Source organism: Mustela nigripes, chromosome 16 (genome assembly GCF_022355385.1).
Source record: "Mustela nigripes isolate SB6536 chromosome 16, MUSNIG.SB6536, whole genome shotgun sequence".
In the NCBI taxonomy this organism is placed as follows: domain Eukaryota; kingdom Metazoa; phylum Chordata; class Mammalia; order Carnivora; family Mustelidae; genus Mustela; species Mustela nigripes.
This window is the reverse complement of record NC_081572.1, coordinates 25,380,705-25,406,011: the sequence shown is the minus strand read 5'-3', so window position 1 is coordinate 25,406,011 and position 25,307 is coordinate 25,380,705. Positions and strand designations below refer to the sequence as shown.

The 25,307-nt window shown below is 58.5% G+C and overlaps 1 protein-coding gene across 18 annotated transcripts in view; it reads right to left on the bottom strand.

Annotated features, from left to right (window-relative positions):
- Positions 1 to 25,307, bottom strand: part of CACNA1G (calcium voltage-gated channel subunit alpha1 G) — a 62,643-nt gene that overhangs the window by 26,061 nt on the left and 11,275 nt on the right. For 9 of the 18 annotated variants that reach the window (XM_059379218.1, XM_059379226.1, XM_059379231.1 and 6 more), the window contains exons 6-15: positions 24,559 to 24,859; positions 24,296 to 24,388; positions 21,372 to 22,155; positions 18,872 to 19,248; positions 7,054 to 7,205; positions 6,024 to 6,209; positions 5,804 to 5,918; positions 5,556 to 5,711; positions 1,032 to 1,116; positions 755 to 951 (exon numbers count right to left, since the gene is read on the bottom strand). In XM_059379218.1, coding sequence (XP_059235201.1) covers positions 755 to 951; positions 1,032 to 1,116; positions 5,556 to 5,711; positions 5,804 to 5,918; positions 6,024 to 6,209; positions 7,054 to 7,205; positions 18,872 to 19,248; positions 21,372 to 22,155; positions 24,296 to 24,388; positions 24,559 to 24,859 — 2,446 coding nt within the window. Of the gene's footprint in view, positions 1 to 754; positions 952 to 1,031; positions 1,117 to 2,623; positions 2,693 to 5,555; positions 5,712 to 5,803; positions 5,919 to 6,023; positions 6,210 to 7,053; positions 7,206 to 18,871; positions 19,249 to 21,371; positions 22,156 to 24,295; positions 24,389 to 24,558; positions 24,860 to 25,307 lie in introns of all 18 variants that reach the window. The other 9 variants (XM_059379220.1, XM_059379227.1, XM_059379232.1 and 6 more) reach the window with 2 other exon arrangements.

Genomic DNA, 25,307 nt, shown 5'->3' with positions numbered 1-25,307 from the left:
TAAAGAGACGGCAGGAGCATGGGCCCTGACGTCTGCTCCTGGATGAAAGGGCTGGCTGTCACCGGCTCACAGGACGCAGGGCGTCCCACAAATCAGTTTGGCCACCTGAGACTAAGATTGCCTCTCTAAAATGGGGATAATGAAGATACCTTCATCATCGGCTTGCGATGAGGATTCAATGCATTTAGAATGTTTATGAGCAGTGTCTTAGAACAGTGCCTGGTCCAGGGCGCCTGGCTGGCTCAGTTGTTAAGCATCTGCCTTTGGCTCAGGTCATGACCCCAGGGTCTTGGGATCAAGTCCCGCATCGGGCTCCCTGCTTAGCAGGAAGCTTGCTTTTCCCTCTCCCACTCCCCCTGCTTGTATTTCCTCTCTCGCTCTCTTTCTCTGTTAAATAAATAAATTAAATCTTAAAATAAGAACAGTGCCTGGTCCAGAGTCAGTGGGGTTTGCTATTCTTACGATGGGATATTAAGAAGATAAGGACCACCCTCCCCTTCCAAAACAGAACTCAGAGGCTGAGTCTCACACAAGGTCACTGAGTTAAGGGACTGAAGAGTAGGATTAGAACATGGCTCTTCTGACCCCGAGACCAGAGCTCTACTTGTCTGCTTTACCAGCCCTACTGACCTCCCTGGGGGTTGTCCAGCCTGGGGCTCAGAGGCCATGCCCTCAGGCCCATCTGCTTCCCTCCTCTGTTCCCTCCTGACGTCTGCGCATCTCCCACTTCCCAGCATCCACAGGCACCCCGTACCGGTGACTTCATCTCGTGGGCTGCCCCAGGCTCAGCAGACCCGCTGCTGCTGGTGCGGCGGGAGGCGGGGCCCGGCACCTCTGCCAGGCCGGTGCTCGAACTCTTGGGGAGTGACATGGGTGTGGCAGCCGTGTGGATGATAAGAGGGGGCAGCAGGTTCCTCCGCAGCTCTGGGGGATCCCCCAGGGACACCACTGCTGGGGGAGAGAGGGTGAGACCTGAGACCACCCGAGGCCTGGCCAGGGCCGGGGACGGCTCCCCCAGGAGAAATACTCACAGGCCAAGCGCTTCTTCCTGTCCCCATTGCCATCCAAGCTGGGTGAGAAGAAATCAGGCTCCGACTCAGACTTGGTGGCGTCTCCCTAGGGTGGGGGAGCAGTGGGCCGTTAGGGCCGCAGCCGGGCAGAACTTAGTGGGAGGGACTCAGGTCTCCCTATCTCCACACGCACACACCACATACAGGCTACGGGAACCAGCAACCACGGCACGAGACATGCACTGGCACAGGCCAGACCACGCAGGTATGGGGCCCAGAGCTCCCCAGGGCCCCCAACCCCCCTGCCTCCCACCAGCCACACCTCAGAGAAGGCCACACGGCTCATCCCAGAGCCCGCGACACAACCAGCCTGGCTGGGACTGGCTCCAGGAAGGGCTGAGGGGAGAAGGGAGAGTGAGCCGGCAGGTGGGTGCAGAGGCCAGAGGGAGCTAGGGACCTAAGTGAAATGGTCACTAGAGCCTAAATTCCAATTTGAGCCTCTGCTTTCCTTCCATGGCTGCCCTACCCCGGGCCTCAGACCTGAGGACCCGAGAAGGCGATTGAAAGACCCCCAGACAGAGCAGCTCAGCCCAAGGAGGCCACTGCAGACCCTCTGCTTCGTCCCCTTGTCTTCCCCAAGACCCCACCCCTTCCCCTGGCCCCATTTGTACCTCGGTCCCTGTCTCTGGGGCAGTTTTTCCTTCTTAGCAGGTCAGTAGGTTCCCTCGTAATTACGCACTTCTCCTTAAGAAGTTATTAAGAAATACTTGATTGCTACTTGTGATAAGGACATAAATATTGCGTAATTGGCATCTCAGGGGATCATTTTCATTAACTTGGTTTACATCCCTAACGAGGCCTCTAATTATCGAGCGGGATCTCCGGGGGGCTGCTCGGGATACACAGCACCGTGGGGTCCCGCGGGGATCCTGGCTCCAGACCGCAGTTCCCACGCCTGTGCAGGAAACTGGTGGAGCAAAGGCTCGCTCGGCATGGGCGCCAGAACGTGTCCAGGAACACCTGCCGGGCCTTCCAGGCGGTCAGGGGGCCAGAGACTAGGAAGTGGATTTAAAATTCTGGTACCTTCCAGCAAGAAGCACCTCCACCCTCACATCCTCCAAAGACTTGTCCTGAGCTGAGGCAGCTTGTGGGGGTCTCCAATAGGGGCTCAAGTCAAGGGGGAGAGGAGAGAGATGGGGGAACACGGTCTGCGGCCACGGATCCCGAGTCCACAGAGACCCAAGGACGTGGACTCCTTGGGGACCTCAAGCGTAGGCACACACACGCGGTGTCCCCCACACGTGCACACAGACGATTCTAAGTCCCTTCCTTCTCCCGCCCCTCCACCGGTCCAGCAGGGGACGGGAACGGTGCCCTTTGCAGGTCGATGGGGGCAGAGGCAAAGAGACTCCTCCTCTCAATGTCCACTCAGGGAGGGGGGCGGGGGGAAGGGACTTAAAATCGAAGCAAACCTCACGACACCAATGACCACCACAGCTACCACAGTTGCACAGCAGCTGAGCGTGAACACGACCACAGAGACGCGGAGGCAGAGTGGAGGGGGCACAGGGCACGGGGAAGGGGGGCATGCCGACTCGTGATCGCGTACCTACCCCCTGGGAGTCGACAGGCAGCTGAATACAGCTTAACTGTCCACTCGCATCTTCCCGTTTGCTGATTTCCTACAGGGAGACGGGGAGGCAGGGGACGGGCGCTGGTCACAGGCGCTCAGGCTTTCAGACATCAGCAGTGTCGAAAGAGGATGAAGAAAAGGGTGGTGCAAACCAGGCGGGGGTGGGAGGGGGACGAGACACCATGGGTAGGGGAGGAGGAGAAAGGGGACAGAAGGGCCTTCGAGAATTCAACCACAGGCCCTCGGGCCAGAATGAATCTGAAGGGTGAGGGCAGAGGCCAGGAGGATGGGGGAAAGGGCAGGGAAGGAGACTGAGCCCCCCGATAATCCTAATAACGACAGCTACCGCTCACTGAGGGCGTGTCAGCCCTCCCGAAACTACCTTATTAATGCCACCAGCTAGCCTCTCACAAGACGGGAAAGGAGTACCACCAATGTCCCCTTAGGGACAACACCTGAGGTTTGGAGAAGCTAAGACAACTGCCCCAAGGCACGCAGAGAGTAAGAGGTACATCTGGGCCTCACACCTGAGTCTCCAGCTAGCCTTTCGCTGGCCCCCCCACTGGCAGGGGGCTTGGGGAATGGGCAGACAGGCTGGGAAGGAGGAGAGGACGGAGGCAGAGGCTGGGAGGAGGCTGAAGGCTGGTTGTTGGAACGGGCTTCCCCACTCCCACACGCCCAGCCTGTGTCCCTCCAAATCAGACCGGGTCCAGCTGCTCCCACTGGGATAGAATGTGACAAGTAACACTGGGATGACAGCTATGATGTTGTTTAATATCAATTAATGGCCTCACACAGGGCCTGCCGCCTGTTCATTTAATTAAGTGTGTGGATGATGAATATACAGGCATTCAGGGCACTGCCCCCCACAAGTCAGGCAATCATCAGCGGAGCCAGCCCAGCCCTCTGGGGCTCCTCCCTCTTACCTATTAGCCAGGTGGCAAGGCCAACCGGGGGCTATCCTTGAGCCCTCCTGCTAGCGATGCCCCCACAAAACGGGGGCAGCCACTTCCTCCACCGAGGTGGGTTGCCTCATTTGTAAAAAAGCTGACCATCACAATAGCAAAAAAGCAGCCTCTCCTGCCAGATTGTGGGGCTGCCTCAAAGTGCCATGTGCAACCCCCTGAAACTCATACACGAGAGGGCAGGTGTTTCTGGAGGCATCCACGTCACTGGCATTGAGTGACTGGGCCTTTCCTTCCCCATCGAGGTGCTGGCCTGCCGCATGCAGGACAGCGGGCCGGTGGGCCAGCCCCTCCTGTGGGTACCCCAGCACCATGCCACTGCTTCCCCCAACCCCCATCCCCCAGAGGAGGGTGGATCTGGGCCTCCTTTCTCCATCCCACTCCAGACCTGAAGCACCAAGCCCTGAGTGGGACCCTCCCCTACAGACATCTGTGCTTGGCTGGTTGAGGAGGCTGTGGCCCCAGGCCCGACCCTGCCTACCTCAGGCTGGGATAGTGACAGGCTCCAAACAGGGCCAGAATGACCTGCCTGCATCCCCAGCAGCACTTTCACTGCTGCCTAGCAACCAGGCAGGCCCCTGGCTCCTCAGCACTCCATTTAACAAGGTGTTTGCTGAAAGGGGTGGTGGTGGGGAGGGGGCTGTCTGCTCTGGGCACCTCCAGGCCAGAAGAGAGGAGGGAAGTAGGCTCCGGGTGTTTTCCATGCCCCCTATGGAGTTCCTTAGGAATTTTCCTGAGGATATCTTAGCCATCAGGAATGATGTGTTGGAAGGGGCTGCAGGACCCCTGTCCCCTCTCGGCTCCTCTTGCCACAGGCCGAGGGCTATGGCTGAGAGCAGGGGGCGTCCACAGAGATCCTGGTTCTTAGGGGAGTACGGTGGCACCCCTTAACTTTCCAGGCCCCAGGGAACCCCCAAGTGCATGCCTTGGGCCTCCCCACAAAGAGGCCCAGCCATCCCCACAAGCAGGCTGCGCCGCCCCCCAGCTGTCCTCACTGTCACCCTGCGGGAGGAAATGCCATCCCGGATCACTACAGAACCCGCGCGGCAGGCAGCAGGAGAGGGCCGGCATGGGCCAGATGTACCCGCGTCCCCCCAGCCCAGCCGGCCTACGGGGAGTGGCCCGCCCTCGCCAGGCTGGGAAAGAGTCGGAAAATAGATTTTTGTTTTTCCACCGTGTGCCGAGTATTTATAGACCAGGCCGCAGCGGGAGTTTCCATCCGGGTCACCCGGAGAGAACTGGACCAAGAGCTTTTCTACGCCCAACCTGGAGCATTTCTAGGTTGGGTCAACCTGCCTGGGAAAGATGCCTAGAGGCTGGGCTGGGCCAGCCCGGAGCTCGGGGGAGAGGGGCAGAGCCGAGGGAGAGAAACGGCACGCAGCCCTTTGGGCAGAAGCTGAGCCCGGGCACAGCAAGGGCAGGATCAATGCAAATCAATATTAATTGATGACGCCGCCTGTGACGAAGGTGACGGAGCCTGGGCTGGAAATAGGACGCTCATCTCTGCCATGCCTGCAGCTAATTGGGCTCATTTCTCACCCTGGGCAGCTTAGCCCTGCCCGGGCCCTGGTGGCATCTTCATCAGCTCAGCTGGAGCTCAGATGACTTGCACGCACGCTTCCCCCCACCCCTCGGCTCAGATGGATCCCCTCCAGATGTCCCCAAGAGCATCCATGCTTGGGATCCAGCCGTACCCTCGGCCAACTTCCCCAGCTCCCCGGGGAAGGGTCTAGCCAACTTTGATGCTGGAGCCCAGCTGAAGTCAGCAGCTGACCTGGGCCCGGGGTGTCCCCCACTACCACCCTGTCTCCCTGGGGCCAAGGGGTTGCCGGAGACCTGGAGCCTTCCACCCTAGCCCTCCACTCCCACCCCAACGCCCAGCCCGATGGGCATTTTCTACGAGACCTCCCAGGCTCCCGCAGCTGATGGCTGCAGGCAGGGGGTTACCTCCGCCTGGAAGCCCTCCACCAGAATGGCGACGAGCAGATTGAAGAGCACATAGTTGCCGAAGGTCATGAGGGCAATGAAATAAAGGGCAGCCCAGGACGACGTGGAGGCCATGCCGTTGTAGAGCACCTTGTTCCAGTCCTCCTGGGTCAGGATCTGCAGGCAGGGGCTGGGGCTCAGTGTCCTTGCCCAGGGGCACCGCCCCCATCCCCCCAACCCTGTCCAGCCCTGCCTGGTTACCCTGGCACCTGAAAGACAGTGACGATGGCCCAGAGCAGGGAGTCAAAATTCTTCCGGTCCGGCAGCGTGTCCCCATCCCGCTCAGATGCAAACTTGCAGCCGAAGAGATGCATGCCCAGGATGCTGAAGACACAGGAGCCACGAGATGGGGGTCAGGGCAGCAGCGTCCCCTCCCCCCGCCCCTCAGGCCTTCCCCGCCGCCAGCACGGGCGCCGCACCTGCCCTCACCTGAAGATGAAGATGAAAAGCATGAGCAGCATGCAGAAGGTGGCCACGTTGTCCATGGTCTTCATGAGCACCACAAGCTGCCGCTGCAGTGCCGGCAGGAAGCGCACCAGCTTCAGCACCCGCATCAGGCGGAAGGTCCGCAGCACCGACAGGCCACCCCCCTGCTGGCCCACGATCTCCCACACGCTGTAAGGAGGGCAGGGAGCCTGAGCTCCCGCGTGCTCTCCCTTCCCCCTGCCCCTCCCTCAGAGAGGGCCTGGCAGTGTTGGAGGGCCCGGACAGGCCCATGCGGCGTGAGCCCAGGGGGGCCCAGGTGGGCCCCTGGACCCCCAGACAGGAGCCCCTGAGAGGGAAAGAGGAGACAGCTCCAGCCCTCTCCACCCTCAGGCCCGAGATCACACACCCGGGGCCGCTGAGAGCCCTTTCTCAAATTCCAGCCAAGGCCGTGGCCTCTGGTTACGGAATGGTTGCTTTGTTCTCTCCTAACAAAATCAAAAGCCAATTCCAGAAAGCAATAAGACAGCTCTCCTGATCCCGGGACCAAGGGGGACAGAGCACTTTCTCAGGGTCTTAGAAACCCTAAAGCAAGTGGCGGGGGTCTGAGATGGTTTCCAAGCACTTTGCAAGCAGGGACAGCTGGCCCGGCCTCACACCTCCTTCAACTACTCCGCAAAGCCAGCTCCCCAGTCCTCACTCACCCTGGGGCCTGCATGGGGTCAAGGGCAAGAAGTGGAGAGAGGAGAGTGGAGACCAGACAGGGGTCTGGTCAAAGGAGACTCGAGGCCAAGTTCAGCCTGAGCAAGGTAGGGCCGAGAGAGGCTGGTCGTGCACACAAGTCCCATGATCCTTCTACAGAGCAGAGGGGAGCGGATAAGAGTCTGGATCCGAGCCCGGCTGCCTGCCTGTGGGTTGGTGCGGGGGGAGGGGGACTGACTCCAGACCCTCAGAAGCCATGCAGAGGAACAGGTTGCATGGCTTCTTGCCCCATGGGCATTCCTCTAGATGAGCGGCAGTGGAGGGGCGGTCCTACCTGATGACAACAATGACACCATCAAAGATGTTGTAGGGGTTCTTGATGTAGCCAAAGGGACCGTACACCAGCAGCTTCAGCAGCATCTCCAGGGCAAAGAGGCTGGTGAAGACGATGTTGCTGATTTCCAGAGCGTTGGTCAGCTCCTCGGGCTGTAGGGCAGGGCAGGGAATGAAGCAGCCGGCGCTTATCCCCGAGCCCCTCATTCCTGTCCTCCCTAGCACCGGGCCACTGGGAGAGGAGCCATAGGAGTAGCACGCTGGAGCTGGGTGGGTGAGCAGGGGGGCCACGGTGGTGGGGGACACTCAGGCTCCAGGGGGGACCCTCCCCCAAAATGTCCATGATGAAATGCATTCACGGACAGCCACCACACAAAATCCCAGGTCTGGGTCTCAGATCCCGGGACCATAGGGCTGAGCTGTAAGTTGTGCCCACCTCCCGCTAGGACCCCCGAGACCCGTCTCTTCCCATGCTGTCCTACCAGCCTGTCAGGCCAGGACCAGCAGCACAGGGACGCTGGCCGATGTCAGAGGGTGATTGCCAAGGCCCCATATGCCTACACAAACACACAGCCACACTCAAAGTCACATGTGCTCTACGATTACTCTGCGGACTTGGCAGCCTTCTCCTGGACAACTGTTGGCTACGCTGCTTCCTTCCAGACACATGCATACACTGCACAGCCCCACATGGTCCACACACAAATACACGTGTGCTCACAAACACGTGAACATGCAGGCACACAGACGCACGCATGTGTGTGCAAACATGCTGATGGGCAGAAGGGAGAGTCACAGGAGGGTTGTCATAGACAAGGAGGCACCGGGAGCTGCCACCTGAGACTTGGACATCTCATTAATTCCCAGCCTGTACCCTGTCCACTCACTGTGTGACCCCCAGCAAGATTTTCCACCTCTCCGCCCAAATGTAAAACACTGGTGGTCATCCCTTCTGTGCTTCTACCCACAGTCTGATCTTGGGACCAGAGATGCATCCTAGAGTGCTCATCAGAAACGACACATGTCTGCTATTCCAGCTCACTAGTTACCTCGCCCCCCTCCTTCTGTTAATATGAAGTGCCTACTGTATGCCTAGCAGTGCCTCAGATATTAAAGGAACTGCAGAAACACGCCCACTATGCTTCCTGCCTCCCGGAGCCCAGAGTCTCGCTGGAAACAGGTTGTGCACAAAATAGCCGAATAACTACAAGTGGCCTGAGATTCTTAGATGCCAAAATAAATTATCCAGACTGTGAATCCAAGAGCCTAGGGGAGAGACGGTGAGGGAGGAACACGCTGGGAAAGCTGTGGTCAGGAGGCAGCGCTTGAAAGGGACTCTGAAGGGTATGTGGGGTGTCTCCAGGGAGAGGGGTGCAGGGCTGGTCTGAGGGTTGGAGATGCGAGAGGAGACCTGGTTGGCTCAGTGGAGCCCATTATCTACCTTATAGGTCTCGATCCCCCAAAAGCCCAAGTTTCAAATCAGCTTAAGAAGTTCAAATTAAAATAAATAAGCAGATGAAGCCCTTGGTCCATCGGCCATCTCTCCCTGCTGACCCAGCTGTCTCACCTGGCGGGCTGCCCAGGGAGGTCACCCAAGCATGGAGCCAGGCCAGGGAGCCACCAAATGTATCCTAATGGCCTGACTTTATGGGGCCAGTCTGAGTAGGGGAGTCCTGGTAGGTAGGGCCTTCTGATGGACAGGTGAGGAGTGTTTGGGGGTCAGTAGCTACTCCAAAGGAGAGACACTCTCAGCCTGTGCTTGGATTCTTTCCAGAGGCAGCCCTGGAGGGCAGAACCAGGGTCAGCATGCAGGGCTGAGAGCCAGCTGTGGGGGCCAGTGTGGCAAGGAGCCCATGGGTCTGGCAGATTTCGAGCCAATCCTTGCTCCCCAGACTGCAAGTGGGGGCTGGAGAGGGCACTGTCCCCTGACCTAGTGTGTGGGGCGCAGAGAGATAGGACTTTGGGTCCCCCCAGCATAGCACAGTGTGGGTGATGGGGAAGGGTTACTGTCAGGGCAGCAGGAGCTCAGGGCTCAGACCCCTCCTGATGAAGCAGATCTCCACTTGGGCTGCCAAGTGCCATCTGCCAGGGGACCGTGGTCAGCGATCCTGCCTCCCTGTCACTGTGCCACCTGCCCAGCTGTCCATCCTTGCATTAGATAAAGGTGATAAGCACAGACCACACAGGTACGACGCTGTTGAGGGGGGCAGGTTCCGGGGCTCACCCTGTGTCTTGCCTCACGCCACCCACACGGTGGCCCCGGCACCCTCGCTTTACAGATGACCAGAAAGGTCAAGCGCTATTGAATGACTGATTCAGAGTCACAGGGCAGAAACAACCAGGGAGTGGGCCCCAATCCCAGCTCATTCTGACCCTGATAATACTGGGCAGTTGAGATTCAAACCCACCCCTGCTGACGGCAAGGGGCGTGTGAATCCCGACCCACGGAGGGATGGAATTCACAAGGTGCCCTCCGAAGTATATAAAATTACATTTCACGTGAACTTAGATGTATCAAGAAAGAACAAGTTGATCTGAAAACACAGCCGAGGTGCCTGTACAATGGGTGAATTTTACAGCACACAAACGATGCCTCGGAAAGGGGGGACCAAAAGAAAAATTAATAAAATGTTTTTTAAAAAAAGTAGCTGAAAGCACAGGAGCATTTGGTATCTCGAATTGACTCTATCAGTGACTCTTAAAAGCACACCCAGCACTGGGCATGTGGAGGGGGTATTTCCGGCCTTTCCTGATATCATCCAGGGGGGTCACAACTGTCTGTGCCTAATGGCTCTTGGCCCATGGACACCTGCACACCGAGCAGGAACCTCGTCAGAAAGATGAGCACAGGGCTCCCCCAAGGCCCGCATCTTCGGTCCCAGTTAAGGGGACGGCAGCAAAGGCTGGAGTCCCCACCGCAACCCTCCAGACAGCTTTGGGACTGGAACGGCAGAAGGAAAGGAGAACCAGGCGCTGTCCCTCAGCCTGCCCTCCATCTCTTGCGCACGCTCCCTGCGCACACCTCAGGGCCATGCCCATGTCCTCCCAGGGCTCCGGTATCCCCTCATAATCCATGGGAAAAGGCTCTCCTCCCCAAGACAGGTCTGCCCAAGTTACTAAATTGGAGGCTGGGAATGTTCTGCAAAAGCAGGACCAGGACACAGAGACACAATCTTAGCAACACGGTTGCCCCAGGGACCAGAGCCATGATCACAACCACTGCAGCAGTAAAGGGGAGGGGAGGGAGCCAACTTCTGCTAGTCCCCTCCCAAGGCTCTGCACTGGCTGATTCCTCCCTCCCAGGATTTCATTTCCTCCAGGCCTTAAAGACAGCCAGGTAAACTGAGGCTCCGAGAGGTGTGGTGACCTGAAGAGCTGGCTTAGGAAGGTACAGTGCAAGGGATGCTGGCATGTTCCCCTGCATCTTCCCACAATACCTCCCCCTCCCCCCAGAACATGTGCAACTGCACACTGGGCCGTCAGCTGTGCGGTCCATCAGCCGCCCCCTCCCGAACTCTCCCCTGCTGCCAGCAAGTCCCTTCTCAGGTCTGGACCGTATCCTCCCTTCTGTTCATGGACATCAAGGACCCGTGGGGGCTTTAGGAAGATGAGACCAGGCAGCCTGAGCTTCCTCCTACCCCCCACCCCAGGAGGACCCAAGCTCTTCTCTGGGAGGTTGCTAATCGTAAACCCCCTGTCTCCCAACACTCCCTCTCCCCTCAGCCTGTCCCCTATAAACTGTTCCAGACTTCCCAGCATCAGGACTCCCCTGAAACCCATCACACCTCCAACAACTAACCCGTAATGGGCCCACTATGTACAGCACACTGGCAATCACAGTGTGGGGTTAAACCAGAGTGTGGGTGGCCTGCCAACTCTGAGCCTCTCTACCTGTGTGACCTTGGGCAATTCCCTTAACCTCTCTGATCCCCAGTTGCCTCTTCTGCTAAGCAGAGCAGCCTTACCTCATGGCCGGGCTGCTCTACAGGACACAGGAATTAAGGACTGTGAAAACACCCAGCCCAGAGCCACTCTCAGCCAGCTCCATGGGCACTGACAGTGGAAGCAGGCCTCACACGTGGCAGGACAGGACACCTGCAAGGTTGCACCAAGCACCATGCTGGGGCAAACACCGGGAGAACCCCAGGAGCTCAAACCCAGCTGGGGACAAAATCAGTGAGAAGAACCCTGCGGAGGGCATCCCCGGCGGAGGGGAGCATGAGCAGAGGTGCGGAGCGAGGAATGCACAGAGACCAAGGATCCAGTGGTTCTCCCAGGTCAGAGGGTGGGAGGGGTCCATGGGGGACACGCCGGCAAGGCCAGCAGGGCCCAAGCGGGACGGCCTTGACTCTGTTCCACCACCAGGGCTGGACTTGTCTCTGCCCACGACACTGCCACTGGGGCTTCTAGGGCGAGGGAAGGGATGTGCAGAGCAGTGTATTAAGAAGATTAATCTGGCTGCAGTGGTGGCAGCATGTTGATGGCTCAGAGACACGGAAAGATGGAGACCAATTAGGGGGGTACTGCAGCAGTCCAGGCAGGAGGCCTGGGAGCTGGCTCTGGTACTCAGGGAAGGCGAGTGGGGCGGACAAGCCGGGCGACCGCTGAGCAGAAGCCTGTATGGGTCACCCCAGCCCTGCCCAAGCACCCCCTGTACCCTCCTCGCCTCAGCTCCCACAGCTCCATTGACCTGGAAATCTCTGCTCCCCAATGCTGACTCCCTGGTTCACTTCCCCTCGGCCCCCCCCAACCTCGGCTTTTGACAGTCCTGCCTGATGCAGCCCCACACCCGGAAGGGGAGGTCCAGGCAGGACCTCAATGAGGGGGCAGGGGTCACTGGGACCTATTCCTTCTTCCTCCTCCTCCAGCGGAAATCAGGAAACCCCTGGATGGTGGGTGCTTTCCAGGAAAGTCCACAGACACCCCCATACAGATCACGGCCTTGCTCTCCGGACACCCCCAGAGCTCTCCAGAGTGGAACTCTGTCTCTCTAGGCAGATCTCCTTCCAGATCCTCATGTCCCCTGGGCCCCAGTGCCCCCTAACTAGGGGTGGCTTCGACACCCCCCCACAATCTCCTGCCAGCTCTTCAAAGCCACCTCAAGTAAACACACAAGCAGAGTAGGCCCAGGGCATCCCCAGTGCTCACTCAGCCTGGAGTCGGCCAGCCTGAAGCCCTTGCGACCTCAACCCCTGGAGCTGGAACCCCCACCCCTCCCCTCCCAGAACCACGTCTGGGCGGAGCCCACGGTGCACCACCACGGGGTGCGGTGAGGCTGCCCTCATGCCCCAGACCTCGGGGGGGGGGGGGACGTCAATGCCCCCCCCACCACCTCCGCGGCGGCTGAGGAATGGCTGAGTATTGCTCTGTCACGAGCCTGTGACTGGATGGGGCACAGCCAGCTGGGGGTCTCACGGCAGCGAGCCACCTTCCCTTACCACCCTCTGCTGCGGGGGCTCGACCTCTCCCCAGCTGGAGCTGCTCCGGACCCTCCTCCTCTCCCTGCACCCCCCAACCCTGTCCCTATCCCCTCTCCCTGGGCCCTACTGCAGGGGGCTCCCCGGCCCACCCCGCAAACACTTCCGTGACCTGCAGCCTCCTCTCTCCTCCCCTCCTCCACCTGCACCTCCATCTCCCTCCACACACACCCCACTGCCCTGGGCCCCCGGCCCTGGGGCCTGTCCATCACTTACCCCTCTTTCCCTCACTCCTCCAATCTCCTTTCCTGGCCTCAGAGCGGAGACCACCCCCCCACTGGGAGTGCAGGCTCAGGCCTCCCCCCCCGCTCCAGAGCCCAGCACCCCAGCTCTCTTCAGACTTTCTTCCAAGCCCCCCACCTACCAGTGCCCCTGATTTCCCCGACCCTGGGGGTGCGCCACCTCCTGCCCATCTAGGGTTCCTCTCCTGCTGCCTTTCCCCCCTGAGTTCAGTCAGACCCACTGTCTCCCCTTGCCCCGAAGCTCCCTGACCCCCACCCCTCAGCTGTCACTGGAGTGCAGACGACACGAAACAATGTCCCGGAGAGCCAGCCTGCCTGATAGCATTCCCCGGATGGCCCGCGTCCAAACAAACCCTCTCACCCCCTCTTCCAAACCTGACCCTTCCCCGACGGCCAGCTCCATCGCTCCCCAGAATGCTGTCTTGGAACCTGGGCCTTATCTAGGATTCATCTGGGCCCTCATCCCTCCAACAGCAGGTGCTGGGCCCACAAACCCCGCCAATGGGATTACTGCCCCCACTCCCGGTTCTTTCCACCAGCACCATACTTGGGGCCCTCACAGCCTCTGATCTGAAGGACAGAAATAGCCCCTGGGCCCCTCCCTCACCCCAGCCCGCGCCCACTGGAATCTCAGGCTTCCTTCAACACGGCCAGACTCCCATCTCTCCAGCTCATACACCTCCAGTGGGGGTGGGGGAGGCAAGGACTGTCCTTCAGAGTGTCCCATGGCCCCCTGGGCCCTTCCAGGCCAGGCTGCCTGAATTCCCCTTCATCCTTCCACCGAGACGTCTCTGCCCCTTGCCCCAGCTGCCAGTCCCACCTATCTTTCAAGGGCCGCCCCCCCCCCCAAAAGCCACCTCCTTTGCAAAGCCCTTTCAAGCCCCATCTGGGTGTGAGCCTCTCTTCTCTGTCCCCAGAAGCCTCCCTTAAGACATTTGGCATAATCGTCCATGAAGCAGAACTTTTCAGCTAGAAATTTCTCCGGTGCGTCTGGCTCCGTCCCCCGCCCCCTGCCATTCTGTTATTCTATTCTAGCGTGCTGTGCTCAGGGGGTGGTGTTTGCTGGACTGGGGGAGCCTAGAGCCAGAGGGTGTCTGAGAGAATGGAGCGCCCCCTTAGCCAGAGGGTGTCTGAGAGAATGGAGCGCCCCCTTAGCCAGCCAGCTCTGAAGCAGCTTGCATTTCGTCCCCTACATCTGGAGAGACTTTGGAAATCTGGGGTCAGGGCGGCTCTAGAAGGATCTTCCCCCAACGTCCAGCTTGGCTGCAGCCTTGGTGCCTGAGCCAGGGCTCCTCTGTCTGGAGGCCAAAAACTCCTGGAAGGCCCAAGGTTTAGGCTTGGGGTGGGAGGTGTCCATAAACCCTTGTCCTCAATGGCCACATGTGAGTTGTCCATGCCTCTGTGTGTTTTCTGGGGAGAGAGTCCCCAGTTTTCAGCAGGATCCCAAAGCAGTCTGTGAGGGCCCTCAAAGGTAAGACTGGCCACATCTGGATTCTCCTCCAACCCCCACCCCACTCCATCCCCAGCTTCCCCTGCCTTGAACAGCTGACCTCACTCACTTAAAAATAGAAACCCTCCCTGGACATGTATCTAGAATGACAGGATGGGTCCAGAGTCTGCGCTATGAGCAGAATCATCACCTGCTTGGTCCTCTGCTGGCCTTGGCAGCAGTCCACTTGGGACCCTCCCTCTCTCTCAGCCCAGGAGACCACTGGGCCATGTACCCCTCCTCCACCTCTCTCTGTTGTCCCTCTTCTAGAAGATGAACTTAGCCTCTGCTCTCAGCACCCCAGAGCCAGGAAGGGGGTGATTAGGAAGCTCCTGTGTCCCCAGGACCCTCTCCCCATACCCACAATGTTCCTTCTGGAGCAGCCTGGCCCCAGAGAAGACCCAGGCAAAGACATCCTCACTTCTGAGCTCCAGCAACCTGCTAGTTATGGCCCGGGATACCCCACAGATGCCTTGTCTCAAACATCCTGCAGCCCTGATCTGCTCAAGGCCCAGTGCTTCCACCCTGAGCAGGAACCTGGTCTCATCGTGGCTGCTTCCTTCCCCATCTCCAACTGGTGTGGAGTCCTGTAGACCCAGCCACCTGCCAGCTCTCCTGGCCCTCTTCCCTCTACTTCCAGGGACAGAGATGTAGGCACTGTATGGACCACTGCAGTATCCTTCTCCTTGGGTTCCCTGCCTCCTGTCTCCCTTCCTTGGCTCCAGACGACTTTCAATAGAACACAATAGAACACAAACCTGCTTGTATCACTGACCTGCTTAAAACCTCTTTTGGGAACGTATCACCCTCAGGAAAAAAATCCACGTTCCTTCCTGTGCCTCTTAGGACCTGGCCCTGAATTTTTTTTTCCAAATTGGTCTCTTGTTACTTGTCCATCCCAGCCCCCATCCAGCGCCCCACTCATTTGGAGAGCCTTACAAATCTCTCAGTTTCAGTGTTCGGTGGGTGGCACCTCTGACCCTCCCCCACATGTGCCCTCCACCCCACCCTTCACTGGCCACACCTCACTCTTCCTTCAGACTCAACTCCCAGATCACATTTTGTGTGGGGATCTCCTGGAATTCCCCTCCCCCAGGTCAGATCCTGACTACACCCACAACCCCTTTGAGTAGCATCAAGTAAATGTGACCGTTCACTTGTTGATGACCTCTCTGAAAGGAAGGACGCAATATCCTAGGCCTGGTATAGGCACACTTCTCCTTCCAACCCCACATTCAGTGACATCACGTTTCTATCTTGATGACAGCATTTACACCACAGTAATTGGCAAACGCGCTAAACACCACAAATCAGGACGTGTTCTCCCAACTCCGATGCGCAGGAAATGTGTGTGGGATGGATGGATAGATGGACGGGAGGAAGGTGAGAGAGAGGGATGGTTAAATCACAGTAAGTTCCTTGCTCCATGTTCTGCTTCCTCACCGATGGGGCATGCACATGCTTGCCCTCTATCGGATCACACCTCCATCTTCAAGTTTGCTCCCTCTTCAGTGTCCTGTCCTTGTCCTCCTCACTAGTCCTTCTGGGAGAAACAGTCCTGCCAGTTCTCACAAGCCAATGGGTCAAGAGGTGGGGGAAGCAGGAGGGCAGGGACAGCATGGACCTTCCTGGGGTAGGGCAAGGTATGACAAGACAGGAGCTTCCTCTGCTAGTGGAGAGGGGCAGGAGGGGTGTCACCAACCTGAGAAGGGAAACTGAGGGGTAAGGTAGGTGACAGTGGGAGAGGACAGGTCTGCAGAGGGCAGCAGCAATGGGCAAGAGAGAGACCTGGGCTCCTTGCTGGGGAAGGACACAATACTAGGACGACAGACTTCTCTAGACCAATCCCAGGATTAATGGACAGCATCTCCTCCTCGTTCTGGGTTCTGCAGGGACACCACCTTGCCTGTCAGCATGTGCTGCCCCTCTCCCTCGGGTCTTCGCCCCAACCAACACTCGTCCTATCCTGGCTCCCCCTCCCCTGTCTGACAGCCTGAGCCCATGTCTCCAGCCCTGCCCAGCATGTCCTCATCTGCATCTGGGTTTCGTTCTCAGTCTTCAGCTCCCTCTCTGCTTCTCTCTGTCTCCGTCACCCCTGTGTCTCTATGCCTCCATCTGTCTCCATCTCCTCCCCGAGTGTCCGTCTCCCCCTCCCTCTCTCTGTCCCTCCTGTCCCTGCCGCTCAGTCCCCCCTTCTTTATGGCTGCCTCTTTCAAGGTCTTTGCTTTGCCCTCTGGGACCTGGTCTCCTGGTTTCCATCTCCCTCCGCATCTCCGTCTCCCCTTCTGGGTCTCTGTCTCTCTCAGCACCCGTGTCTGCCCACCCCCCGATCTGCCCCCCTCAGCCTGCTCAGATCCCGAGGCGCAGATGGCGGGACGTTCACGCCGCAGTGCCTGCGAGCACAGGGCCACGGCTGCTTCTGGGACTTCTGAGCACCCCTGGCCCCCGAGCCTGCCAGGCAGCAGTCAGTCATCTGTCCCCAGGCTGCTGGGGACTCCCACTCAGCCCTGCGGGGTGCAGCAACCAGGGACTGGGGCAAACTGGCTCACTTGTCACGGAGTGGGGACTCCCTGCTGCTGAGGGCTTGGTGGGGGGTGTCCCCTGCCTTCCTCAGGAGCTTGGGCAAGGGGAAGCCGCAGGCACCACTGACCGATCCCTTCTACTTTCTCCCCAAGGGGGTGTCCCTCTTGACATCTAACTGAAAGGCTTCTTGCTGCCGCTTCGGTGGCCCTCAGTCTCTGTGACTCAGCGTCTTCCCAGTGCAGCCAAAGCCTCCACCAGCAGCCTCCGCCAGGACAGGTTGCGAGGTGCAGCATTACCCCCCACCCCGCCCCGCCCCAGGGGAAGGACATCTGACCTCAGCTAGAACTGGGTGGAGGAAGAGGAGGCTGAGGTTCAGGGTAATGGGAGGTTAGGCCTGCCACTGGCTGGGTCCCAGCAGCAGAGCAGGCTGCCCCCACCAGCCTGGCAGAGTGGAGCACCTCTCCCCAGGAGGCTGGCTGGGCAGGCGTGTGCACACACACCCACGCCCCAGGCGCCTAGACACAATATGCTCACCGCAGCGTCGTACTCCCCACCTGCCGGCACCGTGGCTGGTGTCCTCCCCTTCCTGCTCCTCACCTCCCAGAAGAGGCAATAGGGCAGAGCCACCTGGTGGGGGGGAATGTTGAGGCAAGAGGAAGGGGTGCCAACATGGTGTGAGGGTGAGGGTGGAGGGGCTGGGGTTGGGGGGTGCATCTGGCTGGACCGGGCAGCTGGGTACCCACAACATGAAAGGCACAGAGGGTGGGGGAGGGGATTCTGATTGCCCTAAAAAATGAACATCTCACATCAGCTCCAGCCCTGGCTTAGACCTGTGCTCCCCAGCCTTGCCCCACACCCTCCACTGCCCTCCCCCAAGAGGACCACCTAGCCGTTGTGGCCAGTCCCCCACCCCCAGCTCCTCCACATCTCCGCCACACCAGGGGCAGGGGAAGTGCCTCATCTCATCTCTTTACCAGAGAAGGTCAAGTTCTGGCAGCCCAGTCTCCTTCCTGAGCCTCAGGGAGGCTGGAACACCCAGGAAAGAACACAGAAGCCTGTGGTGGCAGCACGGACTAAGCACACCCCCCCACACCCGGCCAGCTTTTCCAAGATTCAGCCAAGGGGTGACCTAGAAGACCAAACTGGGGCAAGGGGCAGCCTTTGGAAGGAACTCTGTTGGGAGGCCCCATGGGGCCCGTGCAATCGGTTTGGGGAGGGCTGGGGGCAGTGGGGTCCCCAGGCCACCCTTCGTGTTCTTTCACAGCTCTGGGAGTGAGAACAGCCTCCTTCTACTCAGCCCAGATCCCATGGCTTGTAGCCATCGGCCCCACAAAACAAGCCTGCTCCCTCTTCCACATGACAGCCCTTCAAATATTTGAAGACAGCTCGCCTGGCCCCACTGAGCCTCCTCTTCTCCTGACTAAACATCCAGTTCTTAGAACGATTCCTCAAACACGACGGTTTCAAGTCTCTTCACCACGCCGGGCCTTCTCATCCACCAACCGCCTCACTCACGGCAAGGCTCCCGGAACGGGGGCCAGGACCAGATGGCCTCCCTCCCTATGGGACAGGCCTCCGCTCCATCCGAGATGCAGCCACCAACCCTCTCCTCCTCGCCCCTACCCACCTCCAGTGAGTTACCCCCACAATGACCAAGTCAGGTGAAGTCTGGGGGTGCCTAGTGCTGGGCCAGGGGATCCCCAACACCTTCTGCCCCACCCCATATCTTCTCCAAAGACCCGAATCTCTTCCAATGATTTGTCCCTACGGAGAGGCCCTACCCACATCGGATGCTCACCACTCACTCATCCTTCAAAGGCCACTTCCTCTGAGAAGCCTTCCCAGATAGAACACACATGGCTCAGATCCTGCCCCTGCCTCGTGCCCGAGGCACTCCATACGCACAGATTGCGTGGCATTCACTGTTTGTCACCCTCCAAAGTCCCCACGCATTGGTGTACCTCCTTCCTGTCCTCCTCCCCGCCATCAGGCTAGCAGTATGCAGAAGAAACGGGGAAGTGGGGGTGGGAGGGGAGGAAGGCAGAGGGTCCCCCGCCCCAGGGACCATGCCCTTGCACACGCCCCTACCTGTTCATGGTACTCGATGCCCATGCTCAATGTGTTGACCAGGATAGCGATCATGATTCCCCGACCAAAATACTTGCTGTCCACGATCTTCCGGAAAGTGTCACAGATCAGCCTCCAGAAGGCCAGCACAGAGTTGGGCTCCACGTCCAGCCCCAGGCTCTGTCGTTGCCGGCTGTGGGGGTCCCGGACGTCGCTGTGCTGGGCGTCCTGCGTGAGCTCATACACCACCTCGCTGTCTGAGTCGGGCATCTCGTGGCCGGCCAGCTCCACCGGTCCCGCCCCCGCCCGGGCGCAGTAGGGGCAGCTGTCTGGCCCACAGGCTCCACTGTCTGCCTTCAAGCAAGGGCTGGAGATCTTGCAAGAGCTTTGGCAGGCGCCTAGGATGGGAGGGCAGAGGTTAGAGGCTCCAGAGCTTCTTACTTGGGGTGGCCCTTCCTTCCCAGTGTTTATAAAATGAGTTGGGGAGTGTGCGGTTCTTGAAATGACAGGGGAGCTGCTAGGCACTGAGCAGGCTAGGGACAGTGATTGCCAACAGCATTCCACTGATAGTCCCTACTGGGGGTCCTAGGGTTTGGCAGGTGGACTTGATGTTCCCTGAGGTCCTGGGCAGCTCCCCTGTCTGCGGAGCCTTTAGCAAGGAGGCCAGACCAGCTCTCCTTCCCAGAAAAGCACACCCACACCGTGCAGAGCTGCATTTCCCAAGGGATCCTTAAGATACACACACACACACACACACACACACACACACACACATGTGCTCCTGTAACCCCACCCCCAGACACACACACACACGTGCAGTGTGCACACTCGTAAGCACACATGCACTATGTCCATACACGTACCATTTGTGAACCACGCATACCTGCACAGCTGAAAACACGCGTGCACACATGCTTGCACATTATATAAGGCACCTGGGCTAGGCATGTGAGTACCTGGGCATGCACACGGACCACAGCAGCACCCTGGCATGTATACACACGAACGTCACACACCAGATACACGTGTGCACATACATACATGAACGCTAAACACGCCCGTGCACAAGCACCCCTACACACACTGGACCCCTTTGTACACACATCCACACACACCAGACGGCACACACTCATGCACGCAGTGACCTGTCCCAAGACATCGGTGTCCACTGAAATCCAGCTTGGATCAGAGAACCGAAGCACTGGAGGGAAGCTCAGCAAATGCCCCAGGAAAGTAGGTCCGCCAAGGCGCAGAGGGCTCACCCAGGGCCCCGCCCCCAAGAAATATCCAACAACATGTCCCCTTCTCACTGCAGGCGGGAGGGATCCCCGGCAATGACCACGGCCCCAGGCCTGCCTTCTACACAGGAGGGGACCGAAACACGCGTGCGTAGGACTGGCTTCCATCTCCCGGCAGGGCGGCAGGAAAACTGGCTCGGAAGGCCTGCCCATGGCGTTCTGGGACGGCTCCTTCCTGTCCCGGTCCACATTTCTGCATGACATCCCACACGTACCCCACTGCTCCCACGTGCCACATCCTTCCCGAAACCCTGGGCTTCAGCAACAGAGAGTCTGTTTTCGGGGGAGGGTTCACCACCCCTGTCTGACGGGGTGGGGGAACGCCCAGAGGTGGTGAGTGTCTCACTTCCCCTATGACACCGGGTGTCCCTCTCACCAGGCTAGCAGCCCCTGGAGGACTTGCTGCTCTAGGCCCCTGGTCTTGTAAACACCACGAGACTGGTGTTTACAAGAGTCCCCTCAGCATGGGGCGCAAGGCAGTCCACGGTCACACACCATCTCCCCTTGGGGCCTCGGAGACACACAGCCCTGAGTTCATCCCTCACCAATTGCATAACCTTGGGCAGGTGAGTCAAGCCACCTCTCCGGGCCTCCTTTTTCTCATTGGCACAATGGGCTTATCACCTAAAGCTTATCATCTAAACTGTTGAGAGGCTCCAATGGGCTTCTGCCTGCAAAGCATGTGGCAAGCACAGACCAGTTGGCCAACAAGTGTTGGGTCTTCTTACAAACAGTGTAGAGGAGGGCGCCTAGCCAGTGCTCATCCCACAATCATTCTTCTTCTCATGACAATGCAAGAATTCAGATTCCCGGGGCGCCTGGGTGGCTCAGTGGGTTAAGCCTCTGCCTTCGGCTCAGGTCATGATCCCAGAGTCCTGCGATCGAGCCCTGCATCAGGCTCCTTGCTCAGCAGGGAGCCTGATACCCCTCTCTCTCTCTGCCTGCCTCTCTGCCTACTTGTGATCCTTCTCTCTGTCAAATAAATAAATAAATAAATCTAAAAAAAAAAAAAAAAAAAAAGAATTCAGATTCCCATTTGAAGGGATGAGAAACTCAGGCCTCAAAGAAGCGACAGGACTGATTAAAGGTCCCAAGGCCTTGAGTGGCAGAATGAAAATCGGGGGCCGGATCTCCCAATGCCAGGTCTCCAGGCCTCTCTGGGACACCACCCAGCCCCAAGCCAGGGCCCCAGCATGCCCCCACCCCTACCCTGGAGTCCTCACCTGTGCTCTGTGTCTCCAGCAGCTTATGCATGGAGCTGTAGGGCCCGGCTGGGATGTTGAGGCTGGTAAGCGTGGGCGGTCCAGAGGTGGGGGCCACCTCCACCAGCGCTCTTTCCTTCAGTGTCTCTGGGGGAGGGCTGGTGTGCACCGTGGGGTACACCTTCCCGCTGCCCACAGTCCTGCCTGACGCCTCAGATGGTGACCTGGGAGGGGGTGCCTGGCAGCGGACTGGCTCTAGGTGGCAGTCGGCATGGTAGAAGCTGTGCACAGATTCTGCGCCCCCCGGAGGGCTCCCGGATAGGGCAGGCGTTGAGGGCGGAGGCAGCATGAGCCGGCGGGACCCACTGGCATCCCGGTCCTGAATCTCAGGGCTGGCCCGCGGGGCCCGCAGCGTCCCATTGCCCAGGTGGTAGTGGTGATGGTGATGGTGGTGATGGTGCACCAGGTGGTGGACGGATGGACGGCGGTGAGAGCGAGAGCAGCTCCCGCTGGGCTGGGGCTCCTGGCTGCTGTGGGGCACTGGGCCGCTCAGCAGCCCAGCCCGCACGCCCACTGCCCGGGAGACCTGGGCCAGCCTGCGCGCCGCTTTCCGGAGGATGTATACCAAGTACTTGAGCAGCTCCTCGTAGCAGCTGCCTGGCTCGGAGAAGCTGGCCAGGGTGCTGGCATTGGACAGAAACCGCACGCGCTGCTCCCGCATCAGCTGGCTTTCCCGCTGCTTGGTCTCTGAGAACTGCGTGGCGATCACCACCAGGCACAGGTTGATCATGAAGAAGGAGCCCACCTGTTGGGGTGGGGACAGGAAGAGGAGATGTCCTGAAGAAAAGGGCACTGCCAGGCCAGTCGCCACATCCCAAGCACTCCTACCCGCCAGGCGCTGGGCTCCGTTACTGTCCCAGCATGATCTCATTCTCTTTATTCTCGTGACAGTTTCGAGAGGTGGCACTTTTATAACCTCCGTCTGACGGGTGAGGAAACAGGCTCAGAGAGGTCAAGGCATTTGCCCAAAATCATTCAGCGAGCGCACAGCGAAGCTGAGACATGAACCAAGCTCCATGGAATTCCAAGGCACGGTTATTGATCATAATGGTATCCCACAAAGATTTCTCCCAATTCCCTGCCCCCAACCACAGTCAGCCGTGGAGATTCTGAGCACCCCTCCCCAGTTCCCATTAGAAGCAGAGAAGGCTGTAGAGATGAATGAAATCTTGGGGACATGGGGTTCTCATGTTGGATTGGGCCTTTGAGGTCTTGGCAGAAACACTATTCCCAAGACTCCTGCCTCGAATCCCACATCTAGCTGCATGCCTTTGGGTGGGACCCTCAACCATAGGGCCTCACTACCCTCCTGACCGTTCGCCGTGCCTGTATCTTCTTTCCCTGTGCCTCTCCCCTCCCCCAGCCAGGTAATGCGCTGAGCCCTGATCCCTGCAGACTAGCCAAGCTGCCACCCCTGACTTGCCCACACTCCCTTGTCCCTGTCCCCATGCCTCAGTTTCTCCAGGACTCCAGGATAGCCATTGCTGGGACAATAATCCAGAGTGAAGGAAATGAATATTTATGGTGACAGAGCAGATTTTTTTTTCTAGATTGTGTCCTAGTAATTATGATAATTAGCTTCACTAATATGATTCCAGAGAGCTGTTTGGAAGATTTTTCACGGGGTGTGTGGGTGGAAACTAGGCCCCTTACCACCCTGTCTACATCCTTCCCCTCCTCCAGGCTCACAGAAGGAAGCATACTGAAAAGACCACACTTCCTAGAGATGCTGGCCTCGATGCCCCCCACTGTGATGGTGGGGGATGGGAACAGGAACCAAACCTGGCCTCTCGTCCACATGCAAGGGCAGGAGGGCATGGCCTAAATGATGGTTCTTTCCTAGGACCCACGCTCTGCCTCTCCCAGAGCCATCTTAGTAGGTCTCCATCTCTCTCCAGAGTTTGCCCTAGGTCCCGAGTAGATCTTAATCTCTGTCTTAATCTCTCCTTTCAGTATCTGTCCCTTGCTCTGGCTCTGTCACTTGGTGACCTGTCACTCTGTCCTCCTGGTGACCTGAAGAAGGGCTGGGCTTGGAGCCTGTAGCCTGGGGTTGAATTCTTGGGCTTCTGAAGCTCAGAGTTCTCCTTTAGAAGATGCCCCCCCCCCAACGCCCACCCCCCGCTTGCCGCACCTCCCCTTCCCGACCAGATCCATCCACTGCACACGTGGAACCCATGATGGGGTCAGACAAACGAGGAAACGTGGGTTTCCCCTCTGCAAAATGGAGATGATAATGGGATCGTGGTGAGGACTAAAGGCACCAGCACATACAAAGTGTTGAGAGTAGGAGTGGCGCATCCTAAGTGCTCAAAAAATACTAACTACCAGTAGTAGCAGTTCAGTTATGAACTGAGAATGGTAGGGATGACAAGCATCAAACACGGGGACCCTTGACTCTGTCTTCTGCCCTTGTGAAGCCTTTGAGCTTCTGATATGGAAAGAACAAGAGGTCGTGTAGTGTTTCTCAACACTGAATGCCAGGGAGTCTGGATGGTATGATTCTGTTTGCAGGACAGTCGTGTCAAGACGCTTACCGTCTCTCCCCAGCCCCCCAGCCAAATGCTAGTAGTGCTCCCCTTTACCTCATGACCACGCTTTGCTATTTCCCAATACACTCTGGGTTGAGAATCACCCATTTTACTGATAAGGAAGCAGAGGCCTAGGGTGGGGCTGGGGGGCTCATGGGGAAAGACTTGCCCAAGGTATTAAGTGATAGAACCAAGCCTTGACCGTGGATTTACTCCTGACTCCTCACGACAAGCGCCCTCTCTACCTGAGTTTCTGAGGGACCAGTCCTGAGACCGAGCTAGCCTTCCCCTCTCTGGACACCTCCCACCTGTTTCCCCAGGACCCCTCTTCCCACAGGGGCCCAAGGAATCACTCACGATGATGAGGAGGATGAAGTAGATGAAATTGTAGAACGAATGAGCATCCATGACAAAGTACATGATGTCGACCCAGCCCTCCAGCGTGATGACCTGGGGAGGGCGCAGAGGGAGAGACTGACTTGGTGGGGGTGGTTAAATCCTCCTGCGATCTCCTCGGAGGCCCCAGCCCCCTCCCAGCCCTGAGGACCGCCCTCTCCAAGGCAGGACTGTGTCCTGGTGCTTGTGTTCCAGGGAACGTCTCGGTGCCCGGGCAGTCCCACCTGGAAGATGGCAATCCAGGCGTAGCCAATGTTGTCGAAGTTGATGGCGCCCTTGAAGGGGTTGTGCTCCCCGGCGGAGCAGTTGGTGTAGTACTGGTTCCAGTTCACACAGGTGGTATTGCTGGAGCTGTTGTAGGCCTCGTAGTCCAGGCCACAGGGGGGGCCGCCGCCGCCCTCCCCGCGCAGCGTGGGCACACTCCTGCACGAGCGCATGCCATTCTCCCGCGGCTGAGAGCAGATGAAGGGGTTCTCATCCTCGTTCTCCGTCTGGTAATAGCGTTCCAGGTCCACACTCAGGGGGCTGCAGGGGGGACAGGGAGGAGCTGAGAAGAGGGGTCTCCAGGGAGACGCCCCAGGAAGGATGAGCTGCGTGGATGTAGTGAGACCTGCCGAGTGAGCTGGGCAGGGACAAGAGCTGGGCGTGCAGCAGCCGGGGGGCAGGGATTTCTGGGTGTGGGTTGGAGGGCACTGGGAGTGTGCAGATTGAGGGTGAAATTCTAGAGTCGGGATGGGGGAAGGTTATGCCCTAGGGTGACAGTACTCTAACGTGGCTGCCCACCAGGCTCATGGAGGAGCTTGTAAGGATGGCCGTGGCTGTGCTGAACCCCAGGCCAATGAAATCGGAGCCTGTAGGGGACCCATGCCTCAGGAATTTTTTTTTTCTAATTCCCCAGATGACTTCAATGTGTAGCCAAGTTTGAGAACCAGATGTGTCACCGATGTGCAGACAGCGATGTCAACGGCAGTGG